Source organism: Bubalus kerabau, chromosome 5 (assembly GCF_029407905.1).
Source record: "Bubalus kerabau isolate K-KA32 ecotype Philippines breed swamp buffalo chromosome 5, PCC_UOA_SB_1v2, whole genome shotgun sequence".
NCBI classification, from domain to species: Eukaryota; Metazoa; Chordata; class Mammalia; order Artiodactyla; family Bovidae; genus Bubalus; species Bubalus kerabau.
In genome coordinates, this window is record NC_073628.1 from 33,617,718 (window position 1) to 33,631,113 (window position 13,396).

The window sequence follows — 13,396 nt, forward strand, 5'->3', positions numbered from 1 at the left end:
TGGTACAGTTTTCCCAACACCATTTTTTGAAGAGTCTTTCCTTTCCCCATTGCATATTTTAGTCTCCATGGATATATATTAACTATGGACTCATTTCTGGGATCTCTATTCTGTTCCACTGATTTATGTGTGTTTTTGTGCCTACCTCATCCTGTTTTGATTACTGTAGCTCTACAGTATACTTTGGAGGGAGTCTTCTATCTTAAGACTGTTTTGGGTACTCAGACGTTTTCTGTGTTCCCATAAAAATTTTGGAATTATTTGTTCTAGATCTGTGAAAAATTCCATTGACATTTTAATAGAGATTGCACTGAATCTGTAGATTTCATCGGGTTGGTATGGTCATTTTAACAATATTAATTCTTCCAGTCCATGAGCATGGTGTATCTTTCTATACTTCTCTGTCATCTGCAGTTTCATTTATTATGTCTTGCAATTTTCAAAGTGCACATGTTTTAGCTCCTTAGTAAGACTTGTTTGCAGGTATTCTATTCTTTTTCATGTCATTGTGAATGGGATTATTTTAATTTCTCTGATAGTTCTTTTAGTATATAGAAATGCAATATATTTCTGTGCATTAATTCCATAGCCTGAGACTTTACCAAATTCATTAATGAGTCATTGATAGGTCCATAGCAATCTCTTATGCTCCTTTCTATTTTTGTGCTGTTTGTTATTAAGTTTCCCTTATTCATTTTTGACTTTATCGATTTAGGTCTCATTTTTTTTTTCTTGAAGAGTTAGGCTAAAGATTTAACAATCTAGCATCTCTTTTCAAAGAACCAGTTCATACTTTCAATGATTATTTCTATTGCTTTACTTTTTTCTGTCTCTTTTACTTATTTCTGCTCTCAGCTTTATGATTATTTTTAACTTTTGAGTTGTGTTTGATCTTCTTTTTCAAATCATTTTAGGTGTAAGGTTATGTTATTTTTGTTTCCTAAGGTTGGTTTGTAGTACTACAAACTTCTGTCTTAAAACTGCTTTTGCTGTATTTCATAAATTTTGGATCACTGATGAATGATGTTGAGCATCTTTTCATGTGTTTGTTAGCCATCTGTATGTCTTCTTTGGAGAAATGTCTATTTAGTTCTTTGGCCTCAAAACCACTATGAGGTACCATTTCACACCAGTCAGAATGGCTGTGATCCAAAAGTCTACAAGTAATAAATTCTGGAGAGGGTGTGGAGAAAAGGGAACCCTCTTACACTGTTGGTGGGAATGCAAACTAGTACAGCCACTATGAAGAAGAGTGTGGAGATTCCTTAAAAAACTGGAAATAGAACTGCCTTATGATCCAGCAATCCCACTGCTGGGCATACACACTGAGGAAACCAGAAGGGAAAGAGATACGTGTACCCCAATGTTCATTGCAGCACTGTTTATAATAGCCAGGACATGGAAGCAACCTAGATGTCCATCAGCAGATGAATGGATAAGAAAGCAGTGGTACATATACACAATGGAGTATTACTCAGCCATTAAAAAGAATACATTTGCATCAGTTCTAATGAGGTGGATGAAACTGGAGCCTATTATACAGAGTGAAGTAAGCCAGAAAGAAAAACACCAGTACAGTATACTAACGCATATATATGGAATTTAGAAAGATGGTAACAATAACCCTGTATACGAGACAGCAAAAGAGACACTGATGTATAGAACAGTCTTATGGACTCTGTGGGAGAGGGAGAGGGTGGGAAGATTTGGGAGAATGGCATTGAAACATGTAAAATATCATGTATGAAACGAGTTGCCAGTCCAGGTTCAATGCACGATACTGGATGCTTGGGGCTGGTGCACTGGGACGACCCAGAGGGACGGTATGGGGAGGGAGGAGGGAGGAGGGTTCAGGATGGGGAACACATGTATACTTGTGGCGGATTCATTTTGATATTTGGCAAAACTAATACAATTATGTAAAGTTTAAAAATAAAATAAAATTAAAAAAAAAAGAAAGAAACAGAAAAAAAAAATTTTGGATCACTGTTTTTTCATTTTGCTTCCAGATATTATTTTTTTCTTCTTTAATTTCTTCAGTGAATCATTGGTTGTTTAGTATCATTCTTTAGCCTCCACATGTTTGTATGTTTTCCAGGTTTTTTCCTTCTATTTGATTTATAAGCTTATAGCACTGTGGTTGAGAGAGAGGTCTGATATAATTTCAGTGTTCTTAAACTTACTGAGGCGTGTTTTATGGCCTACCATGTAATCTGTCCTGGAGAATGTTTGATTTGCATTTGAAAAGAATAGGTATGCTGCTGTTTTTAATGAAATTTGATGGAATGTGATGCTGCTTATATATTTCAGTTCAGTTCAGTTCAGTCACCCAGTCGTGTCCAACTCTTTACGACCCCATGAATCGCAGCACACCAGGCCTCCCTGTCCATCACCAACTCCCGGAGTTCACTCAGACTCACATCCATCAAGTTGGTGATGCCATCCAGCCATCTCATCCACTGTCATCCCCTTCTCCTCCTGCCCCCAATTCCTCCCAGCATCAGAGTATTTTCCAATGAGTCAACTCTTCGCATGAGGTGGCCAAGGTACTGGAGTTTCAGCTTTAGCATTATTCCTGCCAAAGAAATCCCAGGGCTGATCTCCTTCAGAATGGACTGGTTGGATCTCCTTGCAGTCCAAGGGACTCTCATGAGTCTTCTCCAACACTACAGTTCAAAAGTATCAATTCTTCGGTGCTCAGCCTTCTTCACAGTCCAACTCTCACATCCATACATGACCACTGGAAAAACCATAGCCTTGACTAGACGGACCTTTGTTGGCAAAGTAATGTCTCTGCTTTTGAATATGCTATCTAGGTTGATCATAACTTTCCTTCCAAGGAGTAACCGTCTTTTAATTTCATGGCTGCAGTCACCATCTGTGGTGATTTTGGAGCCCAAAAAAATAAAGTCTGACACTGTTTCCACTGTTTCTCCATCTATTTCCCATGAAGTGATGGGACCAGATGCCATGATCTTCATTTTCTGAATGTTGAGTTTTAAGCCAACTTTTTCACTCTCCTCTTTCACTTTCATCAAGAGGCTTTTTAGTTCCTCTTCACTTTCTACCATAAGGGTGATGTCATCTGCATATCTGAGGTTATTGATATTTCTCCCGGCAATCTTGATTCCAGCTTGTGTTTCTTCCAGTCCAGTGTTTCTCATGATGTACTCTGCATAGAAGTTAAATAAGCAGGGTGACAATATACAGCCTTGACATACTCCTTTTCCTATTTGGAACCAGTCTGTTGTTCCATGTCCAGTTCTAACTGTTGCTTCCTGACCTGCATACAGATTTCTCAGGAGGCAGGTCAGGTGGTCTGGTATTCCCATCTCTTTCAGAATTTTCCACAGTTTGTGGTGATCCACACAGTCAAAGGCTTTGACATAGTCAATAAAGCAGAAATAGATGTTTTTCTGGAACTCTCTTGCTTTCTCCATGATCCAGCGGATGTTGGCAATTTGATCTCTGGTTCCTCTGCCTTTTCTAAAACCAGCTTGAACATTATATATATATAGCTAAAGTGGGAGACTACTGTGATCTTAGGAGACAAATGCTACCATTACTTTTAATATTTGAATGTTAAATTCCTGTTGTAAATGCAATGGTAAGTGGTTTGAAGGGGCAGTCTGTAGGAAAATCAATTGTTAAAAAGAATATGCCACCTTCATACGGGCTGTCATTGGGTGCCATAATTGCGGCTTGCCAATGAAATGTATCTGCACCAAATGGACCTGAAAAAACACTGCTGAAGGCTTATGGGCTAAATCATTAAGTTCCTTATTAATCTGTTTCAACACCACAGTCTGAGCTTTTCATCTGGCTTTTCAATATCTTGGTGTGTACTCAAAGGTGTGGCCAACCAGCTGATTATCCTAGCGACTGGGAAGGACTGCCTCACTGTCCCAAATCAGCTCTGCCAGACATAAGTGCAGAAGGGCTAGGACCTTCCTCAAGCCACTGTTGGCCTTCTCCCCATGCAGTAATCAGTCCTCCCTGGCCCTACAGGGCTCACAAGCACAACACAGCCACAAGATGTCTGGTCTGACATCATATTTTACATCTTCTTATTTTGTGCATCCCTTACCTACTTACTGTGGATATCGATGACTTTCTTACTTTTACCTTGCAACCTTCCTACTAGCTTTATAAGTGAATGATCTTCTACCTTTACTGTGTATTTGCCTTTACCAATGAACTTTTTCCTTTCAAATTTTTCATATTTCTAGTTGTGGCCTTTTCCATTTAGAGCAGTCCCTTTAACATTTCTGGTAAAGCTAGTTTCATGGAGCTGAATTCTTTTAGCCTTTAGTTCAATTCAGTCAACTCAGTTGTGTCCGACTCTTTGTGACCCCCATGGACTGCAGCACGCCAGGCTTCCCTGTCCAACACCACCTCCAGGAGCTTACTCACACTCATCTCCACTGAGTTGGTGATGCCATCCAACCATCTCATCCTCTGTTGTCCCCTTCTCCTCCCATCTTCAATCTTTCCCAGCATCAGGGTCTTTTCCAATGAGTCAGTTCTTCACATCAGGTGGCCAAAGAATTGGAGTTTCAGCTTTCAGTAAATATTCAAGACTGATTTACTTTAGGACTGACTGGTTGGATAAAACTTTATTTCACCTTCAAATGTGAGTGAGAAGTTTGTAGAGCATTCCTGGTTATGTATTTTTCCTGTTTATTATTTTAAATAATTGACCTTCATGGCCCACATAGTTTCTGCTGAAAACTCAGCTCAGAATCTTATAGGAATTCCTCTGTACATAACTTTTTGCTTTTCCCTTGCTGCTTTTAAGATTTTCTCTTTAACTTTTGCCATTTCAATTACAATTTTTCTTGGTGTGAACTTCTTTGGGTTTGATCTGTTCAGTATTCTCTGTACTTCTTTGACTTGGATGTCTGTTTCCTTTGCTATTATGTCTTCAAATATATTCTCTGCACACCTTCTCTCTCCTCTTTCTGCTGCTGCTACTTGCTGTTTAGTCACTAAACCATGTCTGACTCTTTGCTACCCCAGGAACTATAGCTTGTCAGTCTCCTCTATCCATGGGATTTTCCAGGCAAGAATAGTGGAGTAGGTTGCCATTTCCTTCTTAAGGGCTTCTCATTATGAGACCCCTGCCCCCGCTCCCAAATGTGAATGTTAGTATGCTTAAGGTTGTATCAGAAGTGTCTGATTGTTGTTGTTCAGTCACCAAGTCATGGCCAACTCGTCATGACTCCATGGACTGCAATATGCCAGGCTTCCCTGTATCTCATCATCTCCTGGAGTTTGCCCAAGTTCATGTAAATTGCATCAGTGATGCCATCCAACCCTCTCATCCTCTGTCACTCTCTTCTCCTCCTGCTTTCAATCTTTCCCAGCATCAGGGTCTTTTCCAATGAGTTGGCTCTTTGCATCAGGTGGCCAAAATACTGGAGCTTCAGCTTCAGCATCAATCCTTCCAATGAATATTCAGGGTTGATTTTCTTTAGGATTACTGGTTTGATCTCCTGGCCAGTCTAAGGAACTCTCAAGAGTCTTCTCTAGCACCACTGCTGCCAGTGTCTATGTGTCCATGATGAGTTTCAACTAACTCCTGTCTCTCCAGAAGGTTCTCAAAGATCATCAAGTGAGTCTGACCAAAGATTCTTTCAAATCACTGTTTCTGCCCTGAATCTCATGAGTGTGTGGGCGTTTGTGTTTTCTATTTAAGTATGGAGTCTCTATTTCCCACAGTCTTCTGGCTCTCCCAAAAGTAAACCCTACTCACCCAAAGTGAAATGCTCTTGGGGGCTCATCTTCTCAGTGCAAGACCTCTGAGGTGGGAATCCCAAAGTAAGGCTCAAACTCCTCACTCCTTGGGAAGAACTTCTGTGATAATACTTATATTTGCATTTGTGGCTCACCTACCCTGGGGTATAAAGTCTTAACTATACCAAATCACTGCCCCTCCTACCTGTCTCATTGTGGTTCCTTCCTTATATCTTTATTTGCAGAAGCTCTTTTCTGCTAGTCTTCAGGTCATTCTCATGGATAGTTTCTCTGTAAGTAGTTGCAGTTCTGGTGTGCCCATGGAAGCAGACAAGCTCATGGTTATCCTACTCTCTTATTATCTTGTCCTCCAATGACATTTTTTGAAGAAAGAAAAAGTCATCCTAAAATTCATATGGAATCACGAGGGATCCCAAACAACCAAAACAATCTTAAAAAGGAAAAACTAAACTAGAGTACTAACACTTCTTGATTAAAAACTTACTACAAACCTACAGTAATCAAAACAGTAGGGTACTGGAATAAAGACAGACAAAGAACAGAACAGAGTCCAGATATAAACCCTTGCATATATGGTCAAATGACTTTCGGCAAGGGTGGCAAGACCATTCAACAGAAATAAAAATAACAATCTTTTCAACAAATGGTGCTGGATATTCACATGAAAAGAATAAAACTGGATCACTGCCTAACATCATATACAAAAACTCAAAACAGATCAAAGAACTAAATGTAAAAACTAAAACAATGTATCTCTTAGTAGAAAATATAGGGGAAAATATATTTGGCAATGATTTGGCAATGATTTCTTGGATATGAAAATATACAGGCAACAACAATGTAAATAAACTAACTGGCCGTCATGAATATTTAACATTTTGTGCATCAAAAGACAATATCAATAGAGTAAAAAAGCAACCTACAGAATGGGAAAATATTTGCAAGTTAAATATCTGATAAGTGATTAATATCCAATAGATAGAGAGAACTTCTAAAACTCAACAGCAAAAAAATACAACCCTAGAAAAGAATCTGAAAAAGGACAGAGAGAGATAGGTCTGAATCACTTTGCTGTACACCTGAAACTAACACAATATAAATCAACTGTATTTCAATTTTTAAAAAATGAAGTTCAGTAAACTAAAAAACAAACAAAAGAATTCAAAAATGGGCAAAGGACTTGAATAGACATTTCTCCAAAGAAGATTATAAATAGATAGTGAGTACAGGAAAATATGGTCAACATCACTTATCACTAGGAAAATGCAAATCAAAATTATAATGAGATATCATACTTCACACCCATTAGATGGCTCCGACCAAAAGAACAGAAAACAACAACGTTGGCAAAGATGTGGAGAAATTAGAAGACTTCTACACTGTAAGTGGGAACATAAGATGATGCAACTACTGTGGAAAACTCTAGGACAGTTCTTCAAAAAATTAAAAAGAGAATTATCATTGTAACCCAGCAATTCCCTTTCTGGACATATACCCCAAAGAACTGAAAGCAGTCTCAAATAGATATTTATACACCCATGTTCAAAGCAGCATCATTAACTATAACTAAAATGTAAAACCAACCCAAGTGTCAAAACTGATAAAAGCAAATCGCAAGTGTATATATATACGGTGGAATATTATTCATCCTTTTAGGATGGCAATTTTGAAATAAAATATGAATGAACTTGAAGACTACAAGACTAACTGACAGACATGCCAGTCACAAAAAAATCACATACTATATGAATTATACATTTATATGAGGTACCTAAAATATAGACAAAATCATGGAGACAGAAAAGTACAAAGGAGTTTCTAGGGGCTGGGGGGTGGGTGAGGAGGGAATGGAACATCATTGTTTAATGGGTCTAAAGCTTTTACAAGATGAAAAGAAGTCACAGAGATAGTTGGCTCAAGTTTCCGCAACATTAAAAATATGTAAAATACCACTGATACATATATCTTAGAATAGTAAGCATAGTAAATTTAATGTTTTGTATTCAAAAAATTTTAATTGAAAAAATGAGGCCAACACAAAATATTTACTTGGCAAAGCAACCTCAATGACCTAATTGTCTTCTTGGTGAGTAAGTACATTTCAAAGTAGAGAAATGAAAAATTAAATATATGTATGTTCAAAAAAATCATACCTATGTTATTAATATTTGTACTTGAATCTTTGGGTGTTTGGCATTTTAAGTAAATTTTAAGTAAAATTATCTTTAAGGGAATTTGGAAAGGTTACCTTTGTAAATCCAATTTAAAATAGGAAATTGAGTAACTGATCTAGATTTGTGATTATAAGTTCACATCGCATTTATAAAAGGATTTGAAATATATCAAACAATGTATATAGTTATACATTTAATGTGCTAGATTTGTAAGAATTACTCAAGTGTTCTGAAAAGACTGAAACTGAAATACCTAAAAAAGAAAACACATTAAATGCATAATTGCAGTTTAAAACATCTAAAGCATTTAACTAAAATGCCTAAGTATTATTCAAAGGCCCTGGAAAATGTTATTTAAAATGTTAAGATCCATAAAAGGAATAAGGTTCTTTGTAAACATGCCATGTCTCCTTCACTGGCTGGGAACAGCTCTTGGGCAGAACTCTATCTCACTCATCTTCCTCTCCCTAGCACTCAGAAGAAGTATATAGTAGGTGCCCAGGGAATGTTAATTAATTAATTAAATAGATTGCTAAGGTAGGGCAGGGGGACAAGTTGTAAGCATGTTGGCAGGGGACACAAATTTGAGCTATTTGTGGAGACTATATAGAGTGTGTGATTTATGAGTCTGTGATTGAGCATGTAGGGGTGCAGATTTGTGGTTTGTAAAGGAGAAGTGATTCATGTATGTGTGTTATCTACACATGTGCCAGGTGAATAAGGGAGAAACTTCCCAGGACTTGCCCTCTCTACAGCTTGGGCCAGGCTAGAGTCATCCACTGGTCTTTTCTCCTCCCACCCTGGTCCCTTCTTTCCTACCTTATATGTACATCACTCTCCAGTCCATAGGCCCCATGTTCAACAGCTTTCTCAAAGGACATTATGGTATTCTCAGGCCCCAGCTGTGGAAGAAAAGGACATCAAGCCTTTAATCTCACAGTCTTTTCTGCTGACATCCCTTTTAGGGTAGTGACAGGGCCCAGTAAGAAAGGACTTTAGAAAGCAAAACTTGGTTCCCTTGGCTCTTTGTTCAAAGAACCTGCCTACATTCTTTTTTTTTTTTTTAATTTTATTTTATTTTTAAACTTTACATAATTGTATTAGTTTTGCCAAATATCAAAATGAATCCACCTGCCTACATTCTTGTCTACCAAATCTGATTCAGGGACTCTGCTCATCTGAGGCAATGTCACTGGACACAATAAAGAGAAATGGACTGAGAATTAGGTGAGTTCAAATCCAACATCTACAATTAATTACTTATTCTTGTCATCTCAAGTCAACCCTTTTACTTCTCCAGGGGGTTCCGAGGATCTGATGCACCCTCTACACCTATGCACACCTGTACTCGCCCACATTCTTCATGCTCAGACCTACCATGGGTGCACCTCTATGTCCAAAGAAGTACGGCTTGGGTGCCAATTTATTCTTCTCCTGAACGCAGGCAGAAAAATTCCCCAATGGAAGCAAATAGAGACACAAAAGGATAAGAAAAAAGGGCAATCCAATAGCCACTTGTAGAGCTGAAAAAGTTGAAGGAGGAGGAAGGGGGGAAAAAAGGCAAATAGGAATGGAGAACCATCCCAAGAAACTAACTATCCCCAAGCAACAACAAATAAATACTTAGTCCATGGGTTCACTAACTCTGTAGACTCACTGATTTACTCTGTATTTCTTTCACATCCTTATGTTCTCTCAGTGATTTGAAAACACAGGAATATCCAAATATAAACACTATTATTAAGTCACTACTGTTAACAAATGTAAATTTACAAAGGAATGAATTATACTAGAGGTGGGAAGCAAAGGAAAAAGAGGGACTGTTAAGGAATATCTTCTCAGAAAAAGGAGTTTAGTTGGTTCTGAGAAAGCCCGGAAGCCCTTTAAAAATAGCCTTTGTTAGTCACTGAGTCATGTCTGACTCTTTGTGACCCATGGATTGTAGCACACTGGGCTCCTCCATCCAAGGGTTTCCCAGACAAGGAGACTGGAGTGGACTGCCATTTCCTTCTCCCGGGTCTCTTCCCAACCCAGGGATCAAACTCACATCTTCTACATTGGCGGGTGGATTCTTTACCACTGAGCCACCAGTGAAGGCCAAAGATAAGCTTTAAATGCCTCTATTTCAGGCAGTAAGGTAGAGTAGAAGGGATAGTGCTGATGTGTGTTTGGTTGCTCAGTTGTGTCCAACTCTTTGTGACCCTTTGGACTAGCCTGCCAGGCTTCTCTGTCCATGGGATTTTTCAGGCAAGAATACTGGAGTAGGTTGCCATTTTCCTACTCCAAGGGAGCTTGCTGACCCAGGGACTGAACCTGAGTCTCCTGCATGGCAGGCAGATTCTTTACCTACTAAGCCACTGCAGAAGCCCAGAAGGGACAGTAGTTGACAGAAATGTGAATTCAAAGCCAAATGCTACTACTTTCTAATTGTGTGACTCAGACATGTTGCTTAACCTCTCTGGGTCTTCATTATCTTCATCTGGAAAATGGAGCTATCTTGCTACTAACATCTACTTCATAGAACTGATATGAGAGTTGACACCACAGGTACTCAGTATTTTGCGCTCTCTCTCTCTCTCACACACACACACACACACACAGAGCCTGACCATAATACCTATTTAGCATTGGTTATTTCCCACTTACTATTTTAGACCTCTGAAAATTTTACCCACTTGTAAGTTTTAAAATTACCACCTATGTCACTTTTGAACATAGATCTTCAGCTCTAACCTCTCAACTTTGTAAGCACATTACACCTCTTGTTTCTTTTTCTCTCATTACATGTCATCTGGTATCTTCTGATTCTAGCTAAAATTTAGGAAAAGAAAAGAGTTAATTATTGCTTCTTCTAATATCTTGCCCCCAGAAACATTTCCTAAAATTCACCCTCCACCTACATACAAACACATACATACAAACATACCCATATACAAATACACAAGGGCAACACTGCAATCCTAGTCTTTCTCTTGCCTGCATCTTTATACAAGTAGGATGCAAGCACTCCTTGTTTAACCAGTAATCAAAAAGACACAGACAGAAGGTCCTCCTGGTTTCTCAGTAAGGGTGTTGAGAGATAATTACATTCTCAAAACAATTTCATGTACACCTCTGATTCTTATTTGTTTCCATGATATTAGGGCAAAGAATGGAGAGGAAACCAGTAGCAGAGGCACACACTTCTGCTTCTGGGGAAGTTCCCAGATGTGACAGGGACTCACACACTTCTACTCTGAGTTACTAAGATGTACCCATGGATATCTGCACCTGGTTCATGAGTTGAAACTAGTAATATTTAAATACAAACTTAAAGAACTGGGATTTATACCATCATTCTGGTCAAATAAAATTGCCTCTATTCTTTCCCTAACCCCAATCCATTTCAAGACAGTCAATATGTAACAAAAGAGAGAAAATTCTTATTTTTCTAGAAGGAGAATCCCTCTTTACAAGAAGATTGGTTTGATCAGGGAAATGCTATGATAGGTCATGTGGGGTTGTCTGACTATAAGGAGCATCACTGAGTAATAAGCTGAATGAATTTCAAAGAGGTACGCTGGTGGCTATCTATCCAGCTTGTTTCACTGAGTAAGGTGCAGAAGTTAAAGGCAGAACTGAAAGGATCAGGCAAGGTTCCACCCACAGAACATACCTTCTCCTTCCAAATGGATCAAGTAGAAAGCCAAAGGCCATGAAAGAATAACCATCATAGCTATGCTGCTCAGGTGTATGTAGGGAGCAAAGACCTGGGAGAAAGCCAAAAGTCAGGCTGAACACATCTGAACAGACAGGGCTACAACTAAGAATGGTGCTTACCTGCAGTGACAGCCCAACGGTGAGCCATCTGTCTTTCCAGTAAGTGAATAAAATCCAGAAAAAAAATGAGCATATCACAATCACTAGCAGAATCAGGATCTGGGGAAACAAAAAGAATTTCCTGACTTCCAAGCACTAATCTTGGATGAGAACCATCCTTAGGAAATATGTGTCCCTATAGTGTCTGGGTCCTCATTTCCTCATCCTTTTAACCTAACCAACCTGCAAATGCTCAATATTAGATGAATTCAATAATTTACCTTCTTTGCTTTCTGGAGAAAAAAAAGTACACAGCTTTTGTGTATATGTGTATATGGCCTGATACCTTTACTAATTTATCCTCTCCACCTCAGCTGGGCCACCATCAGTACTGGCATGTCTCACTCAGCTTCAATAATGGCTATTATAAATATTCACTACTTTTTTACATGACTCAATTTGGTAACAAGTAAAAAATATTTTGTAAGCAAGTACCTTTTCAGTGCATGTTTTCCCCAGCAGACCGTAAGTTTCAAGAGGTCAAGGACAATATTTGTTTATAATTATATCTTCACTGCCTTGCAGAATATGTCTGATTCATATAAAATACCCAATAAATATTTGTTGAACAGATGAAAAATATCTGCTGGCCAGAACACTATTTCATTGAGAAAGAACACTGAGACCAAGAAGATACAACTTTAAATTTTTCTCCTTCAAATATAGTTTTTCTGCTTCTATGTTGCCTGTAAAGAATACTTGGTTCCCACTCTCTCACAATCTCTATAAAAAAGCAATTGAATTAAACCTTCTCACAAAATAATTCCAGGTCATACTGCCTTCAATGGTTAATTTTCCAAACATTTAAGAAAAAAATATTTCCACTTTAACAAGCTCTCCTAGAGAATAAAAAAGAGGGAATGCTCTCTAACTTGTCTTATGAAGCCAACAAAACATTAATACTCAAATTCAATAATGACATTACAAGAGAGAAAAATTATAGTCCAATTTCTCCTATTAACAGATGCAGAAATCTTAACCTATTAGCAAATCAAATGCATTACAACACAAGGGTTTAATTGTCAAATAAGATTCATATGAATCTTCTGTGATTCTGTGAGCATACCCAACACCAAACTTCACTAATGGTTGAAATGATATAGTCAATTAAAGATAAAATTTTTTCTTGTAGGAAAATCTGATTTTATCAAATGCAGCTATTCATAAAAATGTCTTTCCTCTCCTGTATTTGGATACATGCTGATCCTGGACTTAAAATATGAGGTGTGTTTTTGTAGCAATATTTTTTGGAATCCATTTTCTTGAATAATGGAAATAAAAGCAAAAATAAACAAATGAGACCTAGTTAAACTTAAAGGTTTTTGCACAGCAAAAGAAACCAGGAACAAAATGAAAAGACAATCCACAGAAGAAGACAAAATATTTGCAAGTGCTGCAACTATCAACAAACCAAACAACTGAATCAAAAAAGGGCAGAAGACCTAAATAGACCTTTTGCCAAAGAAAACATATAGATAGCCAACAGGGAAATGAAAAGATGCTCAACATCACCAATTATTAGAGAAATGCAAATCAAAACTACAATGAGGCATCAACTCACACCAGTCAGAATGGCTGTCAAAAAAAGTCTACAAATAATCATTGCT

The 13,396-nt window shown here is 38.0% G+C and overlaps 1 protein-coding gene across 6 annotated transcripts in view; it reads right to left on the minus strand.

Moving 5' to 3' along the window:
- The window catches only part of LOC129652613 (glycerophosphodiester phosphodiesterase domain-containing protein 4-like), a 181,747-nt gene that overhangs the window by 127,130 nt on the left and 41,221 nt on the right, over positions 1-13,396 (minus strand). For 5 of the 6 annotated variants that reach the window (XM_055581388.1, XM_055581386.1, XM_055581389.1 and 2 more), the window contains 2 exons: positions 11,751-11,849; positions 8,751-8,833 (listed from right to left, as the gene is read on the minus strand). In XM_055581388.1, coding sequence (XP_055437363.1) covers positions 8,751-8,833; positions 11,751-11,849 — 182 coding nt within the window. Of the gene's footprint in view, positions 1-8,750; positions 8,834-9,308; positions 9,455-10,664; positions 10,743-11,586; positions 11,681-11,750; positions 11,850-13,396 lie in introns of all 6 variants that reach the window. The other variant, XM_055581390.1, reaches the window with a different exon arrangement.